Here is a 19,325-nt window from a genome sequence, read left to right on the forward strand (position 1 = left end):
GGCGGTCCTACTACTCTAATTCACGGGGGTAGGTTGACTCCATCTCGTAACTCCTATTTTGCTCATCTAGCTAAGCGCGCTTAACGCTGCCGTTTTGCTTTTTACAATTTATATTCCAGTCCAACGTGTTCAAGTGTCACCTGTTACGATTTACCATTACTATCTTTTCTAGCCGTGCCATTGTTATCAGTTCTACAGTCCCTGCCCCCGGCCCCTCTCCCCTCCCGCCTCTTATCATTTAATCACTTTTCGTGTTCCTCTCGGCCTTGCTCCTCGTCTCGTTCCGGGCAGCCATGTGCGTCCAACCATGTCGCCACATCCTCCGGGGTGTCAAAAAAGTGCGCTTTGCCTTTGTGTAAACTTTTGAGCTTTGCGGGATACAAGAGCATGTATTTGAATCCGGCTGTGCGCAGTCTCCTCTTGATCGCCACATAGCTATAGCGCTGTCTCTGCACCAGCATGGTGTAATCAGGGTATGCGGTGATGGTTGCAGATGCCCTTGTTATCGTCCCTCCTTTCCGAAAGAATTCCAAGATCTTCTCTCTGTCCCTGAAGTTCAGGATCTTCGCTATGATTGCTCGAGGAGGGACTCCGGGTTGCGGTTTCCACATCAGGGCCCTGTGCGCGCGTTCAATTGCGAACCCTTGGGAGAGTGTGCTGGCTCCTATTTCCTGTATAATCATGTTCTCCACATAGTCCGTGGGGTCTTGGCCTTCCTCCCGCTCCGGCAGGCCGACCACACGTATGTTGTTGCGTCTTGCTCTTCCCTCGGCCTCCTCCGCTCGGTTCTCCAGGTTTGCCACCTGTTGTTTCAGTATGTGGACTTCCTTGGCATTGTTTGTGCTAGTATCCGTGTTGGTTTTCACTGCGCTCTCTAGGCCACTTGTTCTTTCCTCAAGCGCTCTCACATCTTGTCTCAGCAGTTTGACCTCTATCCCCACTGTATCTATTTTTGTTTCCAGTGCAGTTCTCAGGTCTGCCATCGCTGTTCCCCACAAGGTTTTCAATTCCGTGATGGCTGTTAAGATCAAGTGGTCCTCTCTCGGCGAAGCCGCGTCTGCGGGTGCGGCAGCCATACCTTGTGCTGGTGTGGTGGGGGGCTGCTGTGACTTAGCAAAGATGTCCATTGTGGGCTGATTGCCCTTGGTTTTACCTTCCTTTACATACATTGTTCCACCCTGTGTTTACCCCGGGATCCGGTTCACCAGTAGTGTGTGGGTCTTTTGCCCCCCCCCCCCCGCAGCTTCTTCTCCATGGGTGCAGGCCTACTATAGTGCTGCCCATCTGGCACTTGCTTGCGTACTGTTCCAGTCCGCCTCATTGGGGGTTTGCAGCCCTCATTTCCTGTGTGCCTCGTGCGGCCTAGCCATTGTCAGTATTATATTGGGACACTTATTCTTGGGTACCTAATTCCTTATTCCCGCGGCCAGCTCTTCCGTCTTCATTCAATTGTTGCAGGTATTCGTGCCCCCTAGTGTTTGCTTTTCCTAGGCAGTGTTCCAGCACCTGGTCATGAGCTGTGCCTTCTCCTTGCTGCAGTTTAATTGGTGTCTCACACTGCGCCGCAGCGTGCATGTCAGCCAGCCCGCCTCCTCAATTCTTTATGATGTGTGTTGTTTGTGGCTCACTTTTGTCATTGTGTCCACCTCCACTGCCTTCTACAGACTGTTCCTGGTCTTTTTGTTATGAGCCTCAACTCGGGGGGGGTATTGTTCCAGGCGTAACCGCTCCCTCCAGGAGATCCCTGTGTCTGGTGATTCGCTAGGGAGTCCAATGCAGTCCAATTCTGCCCCAATGCTACCTTGTTATGCTGCATATGGCCTTTGGGTCCCCGCCTGCTTAACTTCTCTGCATGTGTTATTTGCAGAACCTTTACTTCTCTTCATTAGCGTGGTGCTGCGCGCACCATGGCATTTGACCTGTGCCTTCTTTCTCATCAAATCTGTGTTGCTATAACTGTTAACAAAGCCTTTCCCAACGCTCAGGCAATGTTGCATATGCAGTGTGCGCACTCCGCTGCTGCCGCTTCCAGCGCCGGAGGTGCACACCTGATTCAGCCACCCGATGTGCACGTCTGCTCCGACGAGCTCCTGCCAGTCACATGCAGCCACGTACCGGCTGCCTAATTATTCGTTTGCTCCCCATCGTTCATGTCTTGTGGCACCATTCTTCGGCGCCAGAGGCTTGCTCCTTCCTCAATCGCCCGTGCGCCCGGGCCGACACCGTTGGTCATGCAGGGCCGAGTTTGTGTCTTTTACTGGCCAGAGTGCACACAGGGTTTCCCCGACTGGCTGCCGTTTGTCCGCTTCCTTCTCTACCAGCGATCCGCAGTGCTGGGTCTTCATAAGGAGCTTGCAACAATGTATCACTGTGCTATTAACTCTGTATCAGCCTAGTCATGCGCCCTAAATGTGTTCTGACTCGCCGGCTCAATATAGGTCCTTCAAGCTGTACGTTGCGCACTGTCTTCAGCTCATCGGGTGCACTGGCGAGTCCCTATGTTCTGCATCCGCCATCTTGGTGTCGTCTTCGCCGGGTCGCGTCTCTGCATTCATAAGGCCATATCGGATGACTTGCTCATCTGTTTCATTTCGCCATATGCTTATTCTGCGCTCCTTGTCTTCCGATGGCTGCATGTACGTTTTCTGTCATTCCAGCCTTCTTTTTTAATCTCGTGCATCAGGATCACTATAGGAGCTCACAGGAAGAGCTGCCTACTCCATGGCTGTTAAGCCACGCCCTCCTCCTTCAGCACCCACATTATAGTTTGGCATTGCTGCTGTAAATCACTTTGGTTATGTTGCAACCACATCATATGGCAGCATTCCCATTGAAAATCTCTTTTAGTGAAGTTGAATCCACAGTATATACAGGCACTGCTACCGTAAATCACTTTGAAGATGTTGAGCTCACAATATATTCCATCATGGCCACTGTAAATCACTTTCACAATGCAGATCCAAAAACGTTTGCCGACTTTGCCACTGTAAATGGCTTTGATGATGTTGCGCTCGCAATAAATTGCAGGATTCCCACTGTAAATCACGTTCACGATGCTGCACCAATAGAATATGAAAATGTTGCTCCTGTAAATCATTCATGATGCTGCACCCACAATATAATCCAGCATTCATAGTGTAAATTGTGTTGATGTCATGCCCACAATAAATGCCACCACTACCAGTGTAAATCACTTTCATGATGCTGTGTTCACAATATAAGCCTCACTGCTACAGTTAGTGCCCAACGTAAATGCAGGAACTGCCACTGCAAATCAATTTCATGATGTGGTGCTCAAAATATATGGCAGCAATCCTATTGTAAATCATTTTCATGATGTTGTTCCGGCAATATATGGAACATTGCCTCTCTAAATTACTTTTTTTTATGATGCTACTCCCACAATATATGCAAGCATTCGTACTGAATCATTCTCATGATGTTGCAAGATCAATATATGCAGGCTTTGTCACTTTAAATAGTTTTTATGGTGCTTCGCACACAATATATGTAGGCATTGCCACTGTAGATCACTTTGATGTAGCGCATCACGCAAATATGGCAGCATTCCAACTGTAAACCTTTTTCATGTTGCTGTGTCCACAGTATATGCCACTGTTTATCACTTACAGGTACAGCCTCTCTCTCCTGCCAAACACATTCACAAATCACACGTGCACACACAAACACACAAACACAAATGAACTCAGAGAGTCATACTCACAGAGAATTATATACATGCATACACGCATGTATCCACTCACACACACATTAATTCAATCTCTTTTGCACACATAGTCACACACACAAACACACGCACTCTGAAACAGACATATAAAAACAAGCACACCTACTCATTCACATGTGCACACAAACTTACTCTTCCAGCAGTCTTACACACAAACACACTCTGCATGACATTCGGAACACACATGCATGCACGCACACATACCCTTTTAAGCTTCCCTTCTCTGAGGTTTGGCAGGTCATGTAGCATCCTATGGATTGATCATAGTCAAGCTACAAGAAGAAGAAGGGGAATTGGAGGAACATGGGGGACCAAAAGCAAGATGGCAGGGAATAGAAGCTTCGTTGCATAGCAACAGCAACTCACTGGCTGTAGCGAGCCTCTCATCAGCTCCTTTTGCATGCAATTGTTTATGTGGATAGAATAAAGGATAGCAATGTCTTTTGATTAAGCAGGAGATCTTAGGATAGCAAGCGGCACGTTTGCCAAGGTATGGGGCTGGGAATGATTGGAGGGACCACAGCTAGTAACTGTGATTGAGTGAAACAGCATTCCTCCATTCAGGGTATCCCTGACGCTGTCTAGTATGGAGCAGACAGATGATTGTCTGAATGCGCTACAGGAAGGAAATGGAAAGGCAAAGTACTTTGTATCCTTAGACTAATCCAGACGCCCATACACATAGTAGTACTTTGGCAAAGCTGTCTTCACCAACTTTCAGACAAAACTAAAAAGGGTATTGCTCTGTCGTCAACTTCATTAGTAATTAAGTATAGAATCACATAGAGTATGGGTGGGTGTTGAAGAATTGGATTTCAAATTACAAAACAAAATTCACACATGTTGTAACAGCCCGGTGGGGCCACACCCCTACTGAGCCCGGTCCAGCCCCGTCCTCGCTCTTAGCATGCAAGCCCCACTCCGTTGCACTTCCTGTTACTGCACTTGCATGATCCGAATGTCACAAGGCCCAGTAGGACTGCTTTTGTTCTTCTTCATCCCTGTCCCCCCCATCCCCTTTTTTTTGTCTTGTGGCTCCTTGAAACACCGTTTTGCTGCATTGGCGCGTTAGAAATACCCAATAAATAAATAACAGTCTGGCCATTCAATTTGTGTGCTGTCTCCCGAGGTTGTGAATGTGCTTCACAGAACATAAGCAAAGCTGATGCCCATTTCACTTCTTGCAGAAGCCCAAATATGAAACCCGCTGGCAAATCATCGAGGGCTGTGAAGGGAATAATTACATCTTCATTGACCCAACCCAGCTGCCCTACAACGAGAAGCTAGAATTCCCACGCAGCAACCTGACCTTCGGTAAGCTGCATCTCTGCGTCCCGCTCACGTGATGCTTGCACAGTGGCTATACTGCGTTGGGGTAATGTATCACAGCAACTGGGAAGCCGAGTAGTGGCGTCAACGTCTCCACAGACATCGGGAGATTCCCCAACAATCCAGAGGCCTGCACCTTAAAAAGGCAGGTTCAAAGTCAGTGACATGTTTGGCTACCTCCTGGCCGGTTACTGAACAGGGTGACTCCCTTTCAGCTGCCTGGCAACTGTTTCTCTTTGCCTATAGGCTAGTCTTTCTCTGCTGCTTAACCATCATCCATCTATTATGGGACTGCTACAAGCTGTGCATGGCGTGGTCTGGACTGACAATGTTGTTATATTCTACATGCTACAGGTAAAACCCTGGGTGCAGGGGCATTCGGGAAGGTGCTGGAAGCCACAGCCCATGGCCTTGGAAAAGAAGACACCTCTGTGAAAGTGGCTGTGAAAATGCTTAAACGTAAGAGGAGGCACTGGCTGTACTAACATAAATACACAAAAGTGCAAATGCCACTACAAGGCAACAAATATTTTGATCAATAAATATTATTCTCACTGTATTTGTATACATTTGTGTCTGAACTCACATTATGGCTAGTTAGCACATACTTTCCAGTTTTCTGCTTGGTTGCTTAACACCTGAACGCCAGTTCATATTATGCCAAATTATCATATTAAATTAGATTATTCACAGTTATTTAAAACCCTTTTAGCCCACCATGGCCTGTTGCAACTTTTAACCCATCATGTCAGCCTACTCAAATCAGCCTACTCATAGCAGGTTACATCTTCTGCTACTAGTGCTGGAAAGAAGGGACACTAATACTCCAGCTGGCATAAAGTCAAGATGGGCACGAAAGCATCTAAGGGGGACAGGACTGTGTTGGGCTTCTGACAGCACTTGCCACTGGGAGCATATTTTTTGGCACACGCACACATTACCTGTCATCGTTCTATGAAATTGCCCAACTTTGTAGTGGTCTTAGTGTTAGAGTAGCGGCTGCATTTGAGATGGTTGTAAAACATGTGAAATCTGTCTGGCTTTGTAAGGGTGGAAGCACTGGCACAATGGCCACACATGAACTAAAGTCAGCACTGGCCCTAACAGCAGCACACCTTGTCATTGTCACAGGCATTGTGCTGGACCAGACAGCTGGCACAGCTATTTATAATATAAGCACAAAGTCCAAACATACAACGCCCCTCTACTGAGAATGAGCATGGGTCAAATACTTGTTCTATGGAATTTCTTCCACTCAGGAGGGTCTACAACCACGTTTTAACTCACTGAACACTTCGCAGTGCAGAAATATCCATTCTCATATCAGTCTTTGTCCCACCCACAAGGGCAGTCCAACACCGAAATGCTAAGCAATTGTCCTCTGAACGAGAGTACGATCAGCAACCCCAGACACATGTTTCAGCCTTGTTGGGCCTCCTCAGTGAGGTGAAGCTGTGCCTCTCTAAGCACAGTGAGCAAGTGGCCCATAACTGGATTACCCTGGGTTACTCCTGAGTCGAGGAAACTCCATAGAACAGGGTATTTGACCCATGTTTGTTCTCAGTAGCGGGGCTCCCACACTCCTTTTCAATTTTCTAATACAAACGTGGAGCCCTTGTTCACTCTGCCTTACTTGCAGCTGAATGTTCCCAGTTTGGCCATCCCACTACACTCTCATTTTACCCACACAGGCAAACTCCCATCTGTCCAATTCTAGTATATTTCTAGTTTGCCAATCCCATTAAATTCCCACTTTGATAATAACTCCCAGTTTTCCAACTGTAGTATTCTACAATTGGCACAATCCCATTAGAATCCCAGTTTAAATCACATTACACTGCCAGTTTGGCAATCCCAGTATATTCCAAGTTTGCACTATACTAATGTATTCCTAGTTTTAAATACTGGTATTATTTCTGTTGGCAGAATGACAATATGTTACCAATCTTACAATTGTTGTATTGTTCCTACTGTGCACGTTCCAGTATAAACAATCTATAATCTCAGAATTCACAATAAAAATGCATACCCAGTTTGTTCAATTGCAGCATACTTCCGTTTTACAGATTTTTCAAATAATTCATTTGCAATCCCAGTAAAACCACAGACTAGAAAAGCAACTCTCTAGAAACGTGCTGTATGCTGCCAATAAAAAAACCAGCAATTGCACAGCTAGTGTATGGGTACATGGGCCATGCTGCCACTGATCCTATTGACAATGAAAGAAAACAAAACAAACCTTCAAATAGGCGTGTATTTAAGTAATATATTTCATGTGTTCTTTATTCACGTTATATTCCATGCAAAATAATCAATGACCATACCACAACTGACATGTTTCTCAATTCTTAACAAAAAACTCTATTTTACTCCTAATATCATGGATTCATATAATGAAGTCTACACTTGTTTCGAGTAGAAGCTCTTCCTCAGGACTCCAAATCATTTATATATGATCAATAAACCCTGACTATTTTTCTATTGTAGTAAACTGTAAATCATTGCAATGTTCACCAGAAATGATGGTATTAGACCCACAGTGGTTGATGTGGTGCTCGGTTTTGAAGAAGCACATTTAGAATTTAGTGTGATACACTTGTCTCAAAGGGTTGCTACTTTAGACACTGTCATCAGACTAAACTACTAAGGCATCATGAAGAACAGTGGAAGTCGTTGTTCTTTCCATCTACAATCCTGGCCCAGAGATGCCTCTTTTGAAATCTATACTCAGAAGGCAGAGTGCCTCTTGGTTGTCTCTCATATCTCTCAAAAAATAGATCCCTTTTCTGGTGTATCACCCACTTCCAAAGGCCAGAGACCAAGCGCAAACATATAATGAGCATTCCTTCTGAGTGTGTGCATTGGCTGAAGGGCAGTACATTGAAGCCTCTGCTTGTTAATATGTTGAAAGACTCACTCCCTTAGATACTGCATTGGGTCTAGTTAACAGCTGATATAACACAACTCTTGATGCACAATGGTTGGAGGGCTCTGTGGTGAATGTTGATAGTAGTAGTTCCTTATTGCCTCACTTTGCTGATTCCTTCCTATCTACCTCCAGCAAGTGCACACACTGAAGAGAAGGAGGCCCTCATGTCAGAACTGAAGATCATGAGTCACCTGGGCCAGCATGAGAACATTGTCAACCTGCTGGGTGCATGTACCCACGGAGGTAAGGACCCAGGTTGCATGTCATAGGGATGCCAGGACAGTGCCTTTTGTATGCTATGTTTCATGAGAGATCCAAAATAAGTACCTTCTTAATCAGGGTTTCATTGTTGTTCATTAAATGTTGCCCCTCTCTGGTATAAAAATGCATGATAAACAAAATCAACTTTTCCACACTTCAATAGCTTCTCAAAGCCCAGCATGTATGTATGGTAGGGACTATAATGAATGTTTTTAAATACATCTGATTTATTTTATTAGAAAGAGTACAACATAGACAAACCACAATTTATATACTATATATTATAATTTATATCAAAAGAGATGATGAATGGTGGACTCATATGAACATATAAAACTTGCTGCACAAGATCAGTTTTAAAATTGTACATGCAATCCGTTTTTTTAGCTATATTTTTTAACTCAATATTAATGTAAGAAGCAACAAGCAAACAAGAACGGTAACAACCAGTAAATACCTCAGTTACCTTGACACCATTCTTCTACCAAATAGCAGAATTATTCGGTGTAGCAAATTCAAAGAACATATGAAACGCAACAGAAGCCCATTATACTTCTAGCAACCAATCCACATTTCATCCTCATTTCTTTCTTGTGCTTTTGTTTGTGTTAGAGTCCGCAATAGAGATACATATGGACATGACCAAGAGGGACTATACATGCATTCTAAATATGCAACAACATTGATATTCCACTTCTTCCCATGTTACAACAGTTTATCATTTACTTTTCTTATCTGCTCCTCCTTTTTCGGTAGTAGTCTTTAGAATAATCCTTGTCGTTCAACAATGGCTAATTTGTTCCAAACACTCACTATCACTTATATGGTAGAAATCTGAAGAAGGTGCACTACCCTATATTCCATGGATGAAATGTTCTGTAGGGGTATACATTCTCCGAAGAACAGAAAAGTCAAAGAGTCAGGGGATCACATCGACATAAATATTTAAATATGTTTTTCCCTTTGACCCACGTTCTTTCCAATTTAGGAAAGAACCAAAACGTATGTCCCACTAATTTGATCCTGTGTCAAGACCACAACGCCAGCACATTGGTGATACATTTGAATCCATTTTGTAAAATGTATCTAAGTCTAAGTGAAATATCTGGGATCAGATCCCATAATGCAATTCATTCCATGATATTTATATGAATATGAAGGTTCTGAGACCATTTATACGCCAGAGATGCACCATGAGTGTTGTTATGCGAGATCAATGATGCATATATGTCTGTTTAATCCATGGATATTACGTGCCCGATCTCTACAGTTTCCACCCAAAACGTACATTTATGATCTATCATGTTGAAGTGTACGTTGACTCGTATATATCTCTGGCAGCCAATACACTTCGAGCAAAATACCTTTTAAGCAAAGTGCCTCAAAATCCAAAAGGTGCAGACCTTGACGTGTTTCTTTGAGGGTCACTTGATTCACATATATATAGGTCAGAGCATACCCTCTTTTAACTCCATGTATATATTGAATCCAGAATTTTACGAAAAAATGTGATAATAGCTGGTTAAAAGCTCCCCCTCCCTCCACGCCAATCGTGCAGTGTTACTCTCTATGCCATCAGAGTGTATCCAATGATTTAATGTGATTTCAAATGTCTCGAGATCAAACTCCAAAACAGGTATACAATTTCGGGGAAACCCCAAAGGTATAACTCCTGCATCTCAATCATCTTCCATTCGGGATCATCCATCTTTTAATAAAGCCCATCTCTAATCTGTTAGAGCAGGGCCACCATTGGGTTTAGTTGCTTTAATATCTAAACACCCATTTTGAAATGCACACCCCTCATACAAATGTTTCACGGAATCACAAATTATCTGTAAGGATACTTTCTATTCTACAATCAGGGCCCAGATGTCTTCTATTCAAGTTTGTAGATATTGTATTTAGTTTGGATATTTAAGAATTACTTAAGCACCCATTTAGGGAATAGTTTATTGATTCTTTTGGACTTCAGACATACAAGTAAAGGTGAATGGTTAGAAATCACCCTTGGAAGAATTTCACATTGAACTACATTTGGTAGCGACTTCTCCAGAGTGAACAATACATCCAGCCTCGAATATGACTTATATGAACAGGAGTAAAAGGTCAAGTCTCTTTTATTTTGGTTTAGAGCCTGCCATATGTCAAACACACCCAATCTTGTGGCTGTATCTCCCAGCACCTTAGCCTTTTTAGTAATACCCATAGAAGTTGGGGGGATCTGTCCATATTGAAGGAAAGCGATACATTAAAGTGTCTGCCAATATACAACTTGTGGGAAAAGAATGGTGAACATTTAGCAACCATTTCTACATATAAAGGTTTTTATCAACTGTTGGGTCGTAGACATTAAGGAAGGAGATCTTATCTGAGGATAATGAACCATCTTTGAGCAGATATCGCCCTTCCTTAGCCTTCATCTTCCAATAAGAATGGCATGGGCTTTTCTACTTAAATAGCCACTAGGGATATGGATGATAAGGCACATAAAAGCTCTGCGATAACCGTCCTTTGTGGGATGTTTTTGATTGAAAGATAGTGTCATGAGTCTCTTGTAAGAAGGCGCAATCTACCCTCAGCAATGTTAAATGAGATAGTATTTTTATCTCCTAATTGGGCAACTAGCACCTTTCACATTACATGAACAAAAAGTATACGTAGCCATATGTGGTCATATAATGTGTAGTACCTTTAGACAAGGGATCTTGAACCTTTGGCTCTCCATATGTTTTTGACTACAACTCCCGTTAACCCTATCCATCACAGTAAATGGTGGAGGATCTTGCGAGCTGTAATCTGGAACATCTGAAGAGCTGCAGGTTGCAAACCCCTACACTAATGTGTGTTTTATGTGTTGAGGATACAAAAAACAATCATAGTATTCTCAGGCCACAAAAAGTAACCAGGGAAATGTTTCCCGAATAATAACCAGTATAACATATTTAATCAAAACCTATAACAACATATTAAATCTAGAAACACTTTTTACAACTAAATCTCCACACCAGGGGATTGGAGACCTGTTCATTAGACTTCTTATGAGAGGTGAAATGTCACCCTGTGCTTTGCTGCCATCGTAGGGGGAAAATCTTGTAGTACAGTGACAGCAGAAATATATTTAGACCAATTAATGTTAAACAAGTGTATATATGCAGATATAAATTCTACACTTGTCTTTAAACATTAGTGGTTCCCATGGGGTAGTAGTCAGCCTGAAGGATACTTTGATCTTTCTATTCATGTTGGATGCCTAGCCCTACTTGTAGATGCTACGGGTCCTTTCCGCTTCCTACAGTGAGATCTATTCTTTGTTGACCATTGTTTTTGTGGATTCCTTAGTTTACCTGTCGCGCCTGTCGAGACTGTACTAGTGATGGAGGAGGATCCTCTCATGAGAGTTCTGTTGATCTTGTATGAGGGCACTAAGTTTATAAATTCCATTGTCATCTGTGGCTCTTCAGATCTGTGCCAATCCTGTTGGCATTCAATAAAAAATATGTCTGTGACTCAAAGGTAGAATTGAAAACTGGATCCCTACAAGGCTTCAAATACTGAATTGAACCTCCATCTGCGGTTGACCACATCTGCCAAGTAATCATTGAATATTGGATAATGGACCTCTCCCATTTCACTTCTGGCTATGCCCTATAGACTTTAGGAATGGTTACTTTATGTTGAATCTTAAGGATCCTCATGATGATCGTTATCAGCCTTTCAGATGTTCCAGGCTCGGGAAGAGGGGCCCTGTGCACTCCTTCAATTATTATGTTGTCAGGTTTCTAAAAATGCAGTGTTTTACTGCAGAGTGTTCTAAGAAACAATGGTATCTGAGCCTTCCTATTCTTATGGAAATCCTGTTAGCCGTAATTTATTGTGTTTTACCTATTTTCTTGCTCGTCCACCTTCTCAGTCAGGTGCTGAATCTCTCTAATCGCATTTTCCCATTCTTTGTTTAGAGTTTCATAGTTAGATTCTGTTGCACAAATTCTTCTTTTACTGTCTTCAAACCTGTCAGCCTGTTGTGAGATCTTAGAGTTGGCTGATTTTCTTTCTTGCATTAATTACATGACCTATAGGTGGCCTCTAGGTCCTTATTCATTCGTCTCATTTCGGTTGTGAGCTCTGCCACGTGCGAGTTTTCACTTAAAGCCATCATCATTAAATTATATTCCTCCACCGATTAAGAGATTGCCCACACTGAATATAAAGACTGTTCTGTTATATTTATTCCATATCCCCTATGATTTCAAGATTTTCAAATGAAGGGATTCTTAAGTATTTACTGGATGATATTGGTCCTATTACCATTTATATACTATGTCCGCTCCGCAGCACCCTAACTTTACATGTGCCCATGCATGCTCTGCTGATGGAGTTATGTTCAGTAATGCCCAAATCTGCAAATGGGACACTGGTAGGGATCTCGTGGTGGGGCTATATCAATATTTTACATCAGCATTTCCACCTCTCAGGCTTATCCTCCGATCTTCCATCCCTCACCAACTGCTAACCTTACATGGAGCACCGCCATGTCGTGCCAAGGCCCCTCTCTAGCTGCAATCCCAACACGAAGTTGAGGCCACCCTACGCAGTGTCTCACAGTTTTTACTCTGCTACTCACTTAATTCACCCTGCTCTCCTTAGTACAGGAACCTGATAGTAAGTCGCAAGGACCTGCTGTGTAAAGGACCAGCTTAACTCACCGCATTTCTGTTGATCTCCCCCATAATGCCATATGACCCATAATGCCATTTTATATGGCATTGTGAATCCCTTCTCTTATAATATATAACTTCTCTTGGGCTTTGCAATGGGAACGATCTGAGTTTACGTGTATAGTGCAGGGTGGGCACTGCTGACTGTAAATCAATAATCACAAAATCCTTAGTATGTATCGGAGCACACCCTGTGACCTCGACACAAGGTGAAATTATTTAAACCAAAAAGAAGAATCAGAAATCAATCTGATTCAATGCGTGCTCACTCTCAGCTCTCCCTTAGGAGTTGCTCAAAACTGTGTGGTATTTCAGTAATGTTCACATGACGCATAAATCAATGTTTTTGTAAAAAAAATTGAAGATTCTCATCTACTTTATTTTCAAGGCACAGGCAATCCCTGGTTTATCAGTGTCAGAATTGCATTGCCAATGCATTTCAGACTATATGTCCGTCCTCAGGGCTTCTAGGCACTCTGTGCTTCAAGGGACATTGTTTGTAGTCTGCACCCTTTTCTGCAGTAAACCCATAAAGCCATCTATCACGCTTCTTTCCAGGGGCAATCCGTAAAATGGATGTTCCCCTTCACTCGTCTGTAATGCAGCTGTTCTGTCGAACGATCTGAGTTAAGCCAGTCCTGAGTTTCCCAATGTGCAGAATTTCAAGGGTTTTGTAGTGTTAAGATTAGTCACCTTAACTGCACTTTAACTTAAGTTTTTCCCTTGAATTTCTAGGGTTTTGTTATTTCAGCACCACTAGTCATGCCCTTCGGCCCTGGCCAGTGGCCGTGGCCTTTAGCCATGCCCACTTTACATTTTTCATGGCCAGTGATCACAGCCATATATTTTTCAGGCTTCTGGCCATGGCCTATGGCTGCACCCACTGTAATATTTCTCAGCGCCACTGTCCAAGTGATTTACAGTGACCATGATGCCATAGTTCACAGTTGAGGACACAAGATGTGCAGTGACCACACTGGCATAGATTGTGGTTGCAGCTTCATTAAAGGGATTTATAATGACTGCACTGGCATTAATGGAGGCTATAGCTTCTCTAAGGAAGCCAGGGAGATTGTCACCTCTCCCCAAAGGGGAACCACCCCCTTTTGGACTAAGGAGATGAGCCTGCTAAGCTTAACATCCCCTACGCGACTGGGTAAGTAGTATCTCTCTGGAGGTGATTCCCTTTAGGAGATAAAGACCCAGCGAAGGGTATAAGTCACCCCTCCCCCCAAGTACTAACACCTTTCTAGGGAATCTGGGGGACAGGTTTTACAATAACCAGATACACCCTTTATTAATGGCTAACTTGGCTTCTGACCCGAGGTATTCCCAATCTCCTGTGAAGATTGAAGAAAGATGAGTGGCCTTGAGAGAACTAAACATGGAGGAGCCTCAGCAGGTCCCATGTATTTTAACCACGCCAAACAGGCCAAAGGAGGTGTGTCTGGCGAAGGAGCAAGAATGATAGTGCTGGTGGGTAAGAACACAGCCTGCACCAGGAGGGTGCAGAGAGACGCAGCTGCAGCTGATGAACGGCCAGAACAGCACTGAAAAGCTGCAAGAACGAGGAGGAAGACCCTCAGAAGGCCAAAGCGGAGCCGGAGCCCTAATGAATTGGCACGAAATAAAAAAACTCCACACAGACCGCGCTGCAGGAACGGGAGAGAAGGGCCTCGGAAAACCAATGTTGAGGCCAGCTGAAAAATCACATAAGCAGCTTTGTGACAAGAGGAGAGCCGACACCTATCTCGGGGAGCTTCTTTCGAGGATATCACATATGCAGAGGATCTTGTGGAAAGGTAGGCGGGCAGAAGAGAGAGAAAGGAGAAGCATGCCCCGTAGCAGGGGACTGAGAAGGGTGAGAGCCCCAGAGCACACAGAGAATGAGCACAACAGAGTGGGAAGTGAGAGTAAGAAGAGCACCATAGTCGAGAGAGCCTGAGAACACCCCAGAGACGGGAGTGAGAATAAGCAAAGCTCCAGAGTGGGGAAGGCTTGAGAATACACGAATGTGGGGAGTGAGAAGAAGCAGAGCCCCAGAGTGGGGAGAAAACCACAGAGTGAGGAGTGGAGACTGAGAGAACCCCAGAGTGGGGAGGATGAAAGATTGAAAGAATCCCACATGGGAGAAGGATGGAAAGAATCCTAAAGTGGGAAGAGACTGAGAGAGACCTGGACTGGGATACCTGGATAACCTTCCAGGACACTAAGAACTGTCTTTATTTGGAACTAAGACTACAGGCGAAAGCCTTTACTAAAAGGGACATGGTTGAGGCCAGAAGACAGCAGCCATCCATGCCAACGTCTTTCTTTGCTGTATTTGTTATTTTGAGGTTTTCAATGTAGATAGGGATAGTAAGCAGGTTCGAGTAGGCTTGCGAATAGAGAACTGGGTTATTATTTTACAGACATCCTGACAAGCACCCCTTTTTGACATTCTTTTATAGAATAGGGACTGAGGTGGTAGACTTGGAGAAAGAATATTTTGGAATTAACAAGGATAAATCTTTTAAACTATACCTTGTTGTCCGAGTCCTGATTCCGACCTTCACCCTTCCCAAAAGAAACTTACAGTGACCATATGGCATAGATTGTGGCAGAAAAAGTAAAGTGCTTTACACTGGGAGTGCTGGCATATATTGTAGGCTCGGGTTCATGAAGTGATTTACAGCAGCAATGCTGGTTTATAGCGTGGACGCACATGGATAAAAGTGACTTACAATGCTGGCATATGTTGTGGACACATGCACCATGAAAATGTGGTAAAATGGTTCTGTGTACTGTTGGTGACTTTGCAAGTGCTGGGTCATTTTATGTGTTACCCTCAAGAACCAATTGTAAATTGTATGGTTATTACCCCATTCTTCTAAATCATTGTGCTTTAACATGTGCCATATCAACAGATTATTTTTAGAATGTTCTCAGGTTTTGGACCTGCCACCCCCGTCTTTCCCTACATTACCATCTCTATGCTTGGTTGCTTGCTCTAATTCATGAAAAATGTAGCGCCCCTCCACTACAAATATTCTGCTGCTGCAACTGACCTTGCATCATTTACAATGCCAGTGTCCCCTCTGGGTCTGCCTGCCCCGTTAGCACCAAAAGCTGACACTGCCAATGGCATGCGCATAAAATATTTACTGGCCATGCACAGTGGCGACTGGAACATTTGAAGTGATATTAAGGTGCAGATTTTAATGTAATAATTCTAGTGCTGGGGACTGCAACCTGCAGTTTGCCAGATGTTTTGGACTCTGACTTGCAATATCCATCACCATTGACTATGCAGACTAGGGCTGATGGTAGTTGCAGTCCAAAACATCTTGCAATCCAAAGGTTGCAGGCACTTGTTCTAGTGTATAGGAAATTATAGATTGTCAGAAGCATGAATTACTTTCTAAAGTAATTCTAACATTATTTACAATGCTTGCTAAATATTTTTTGACATTTAAATCAGAAAATCCATAAATGCACACATAAACCATATATATTATATTGCAGTGGTTGCCAAACTATAGTTAAATTGTGTGGTGAGGTCCATAGGAAATCAAAAAAATGAATTGCCAATAACCTTTGACTCACATGATGAATTTGGTTGATATTGTGCAGGCAGTTGTGTACATGCAGGCCCACAAAGACAATGCATGGGAATGAATTGTTAAAAAATAAAAATGTTATTAAGACAATTCAAAAAAGAACTTTCGGCCTAGTCCCCCTTAATTTTGCCACAGACAAAAAAGGTCAATTTGAGTCACGCCGCCCAGCAAAAACCACTGGATGGAAATGGACAAGGTCCGAAACAACTTAGGCACGAAGCGTTGAGTCACAATCCTTTTGTGGTTTGGGGTTATTGGATCCAGTACTTTTTAAAATATTTGCCAGAGAAGGAGGTGTCTCCTTCTCCCAAAATTATAGCTATATCTCCCATGGTGCATTGCAGGATGAGGTTTTTCTGAAATGTTAAAGCTTCCATCTTTTTTTTCCCAAGCAAGAGATAGTCGCGATTATCAGAAAACGAACAGCTAAAAAATGGCATTTGCAGGTGGAAAAACTGTGAAATTGCATCAAGGTAGAAGTGGGGGGCACCATATGAAATTTGGGTGTTGGAGTTGGGCTAGAGACCGATTATGCAGCACAGTCGTTTTCCCATAGCCACGGTTATCCTGTTTGATAAACGCGGCTAGTGAAGAAAACCAGATAATATATGAGGCACTGCAAAGATGTATTTTGAGTCTCTTGGCATGCTCTCTGGTAGTTTTGTCTGCACCCAGTCTGGAAGTCGCTCTTTATAAATAAAACACTCACTCAGTTGTTAGGGTAATTTCTGGGCAGGCAAAGCAGTGCTAGGGTTCCGCTGACACCCAGCTCATTTAACGCCCTAACTCCTTCCCTTGTCCCACAGAAGTCGAGGTCCACACAAGTAGCAAGGGGTTACTGCGGTTTTATTACAAGCAACAAAACACACAGGGGTCATAGGTACGGATGACGGTCCGGGCACATCTCGCCGCATTCTGGCACGCAGGCCAGTTTTGTAGACCTGTGACGTCATAGTCTGCGTCACTCAGCAGGCTCCCTCCCCAAAACCTAACACCACTCAGGATCGGCCACTGAGTGGAGGTTCCAGTATAGGAACCTATAGAGAAATTATATTAGTGGATGCCGCTGTGTCAGGTGGTATACTTGGATCATCCCCGCAAATTGCTACTCTGAAAATGTTACATTAGGTAAGCCCCATGATTGGTCAGTAGTCCACGCCACTTGTCCCTAGACCCACGGGTTCTGATTGGTCAGGCCGCAAGCACCCGAACCTGGGACAAACTCTGTTCCCAGGCCGCAAGACACCTGTTTGCGCTACAAGTATACTATGTGTCAGTGAAGTGCAACTATGTGTCTGTGTTATACAATAGTGTGTGGACGACTAATGCCATGAGAGCGTTCCATTCCCATCGTACAAGGTAGCTGGAGAGTAGCGAGTATGTTGCGAACTGCTGCCTAGTCGTGGGACAGCCGCTCTTTCACAGCCTCCGAGCCTCGGCCCAATATCAGATCGGCCGAGTCACGTGAAGGCTCATTTGCTTCGAATTAGCTTGTATTTTGCAGAGGATATTCTGAGCTGCAGCCAGTGTCACCTTGGCTCTGTGTGTGGAATGTCGTTCGCAGCATCGTGGCCTTGGCTGCCATTGCTCCTGCCATGGCTATTCTGCTTGCACAGCATCTTGCGGCTTGAGATTTCTCTGAGACGTTCATGGCTTACTCTATTTTCCTTAGGCTTGTTCTAGCTTTGATTATGTGCTCTCCATAGTGTCCATAGGTTAATATGTGTCATGGCTGGTTAAGTTCCTCGAGTGCTCCTGTCCTTCCATTGGGTTAGTTGCATGTAAGCGTCTGCAAGCATGTACACAAGCTCTTCTGGCTTCTTGCGTTTCTATGTTGCTGTAGCAAGCCTATTGGCAAAATAATAAACATGCCGACAGTATATTTATGTCACTGTCCACTACCTCATAGAGCTGTATGCGTGTGTTCTTCATGTAGATTGGGTGTATGAGTGTCCTGAATGTGCGGATTGCACGTGTGCTTCCTGTCTAATGTAGCTGTATTGTCATGACGTCTCTAACAACTTGAGGCATGGCTTCTTGGTGCTTTTAGTCGATTCTGTCCACGTAGTCGTCTCCAGCTCTGTCTTGTCTCTCCTCGTCCACTCTAGGCAGGGTTGGTATTACTGCAGGGTTGTACGGTAGGTTGGCAGGGTATCTTTCATGGTGGTTATCCATGGTGGAAGAAGTGGGAATTGGTGTAAGCTCATGCGATCGGTGGCCATAATGTCGTTGGTGCTTTTTCCAGTGGGGGAGGGGGGGTTTTCAGGAGGAAAGGCAGTTTCTGATTTACCCCTCTTCACAGTATGTAAACAATTCAATCAGTGGGAACATCTACCTTGTTGTGAAAATTAATCACCTATGAGAAAGGGTATGGGGATATGTAGCAGTGGCTGCTTATAAAATCGAAGATCATTTTTGTATTATAAGAATGACCACAACTTTGCATATATACAATCACAGTGTTAGTGATTCAAGCATACAACTGTTTTACGTTCATAATAAACACTGGAGCTTGGTGCCCATTTCAATTATTACAATACTCACCCTAACTGTAAAATGCCTGCAAACTCTGTGCTTTGGCTTTAGCTATTGGCATGAGGCTAAGGCTGCTCTGGCTAGAGCAGCAGACATCTTCTTCGTTCCCTAACAGCATTTCATTTGCTGCTTGAAATTGATTGCCAAAACAGAAGAAAGTATTAATTAGGGATAGCCACTCATCACAGTGGTCTTCTTCAGGGGTG

General features: G+C 43.8%; 1 protein-coding gene across 5 annotated transcripts in view; it reads left to right on the forward strand.

Annotated features, from left to right (window-relative positions):
- CSF1R (colony stimulating factor 1 receptor) overlaps positions 1 to 19,325 on the forward strand; it is a 300,046-nt gene that overhangs the window by 193,044 nt on the left and 87,677 nt on the right. For all 5 annotated transcript variants that reach the window (XM_069654065.1, XM_069654067.1, XM_069654068.1 and 2 more), the window contains exons 11-13: positions 4,936 to 5,062; positions 5,432 to 5,536; positions 8,139 to 8,249. In XM_069654065.1, coding sequence (XP_069510166.1) covers positions 4,936 to 5,062; positions 5,432 to 5,536; positions 8,139 to 8,249 — 343 coding nt within the window. The remainder of the gene's footprint in view (positions 1 to 4,935; positions 5,063 to 5,431; positions 5,537 to 8,138; positions 8,250 to 19,325) is intronic.

Source organism: Ambystoma mexicanum, chromosome 3q, assembly GCF_040938575.1.
Source record: "Ambystoma mexicanum isolate Mex_15411 chromosome 3q, UKY_AmexF1_1, whole genome shotgun sequence".
Classification (NCBI taxonomy): Eukaryota; Metazoa; Chordata; class Amphibia; order Caudata; family Ambystomatidae; genus Ambystoma; species Ambystoma mexicanum.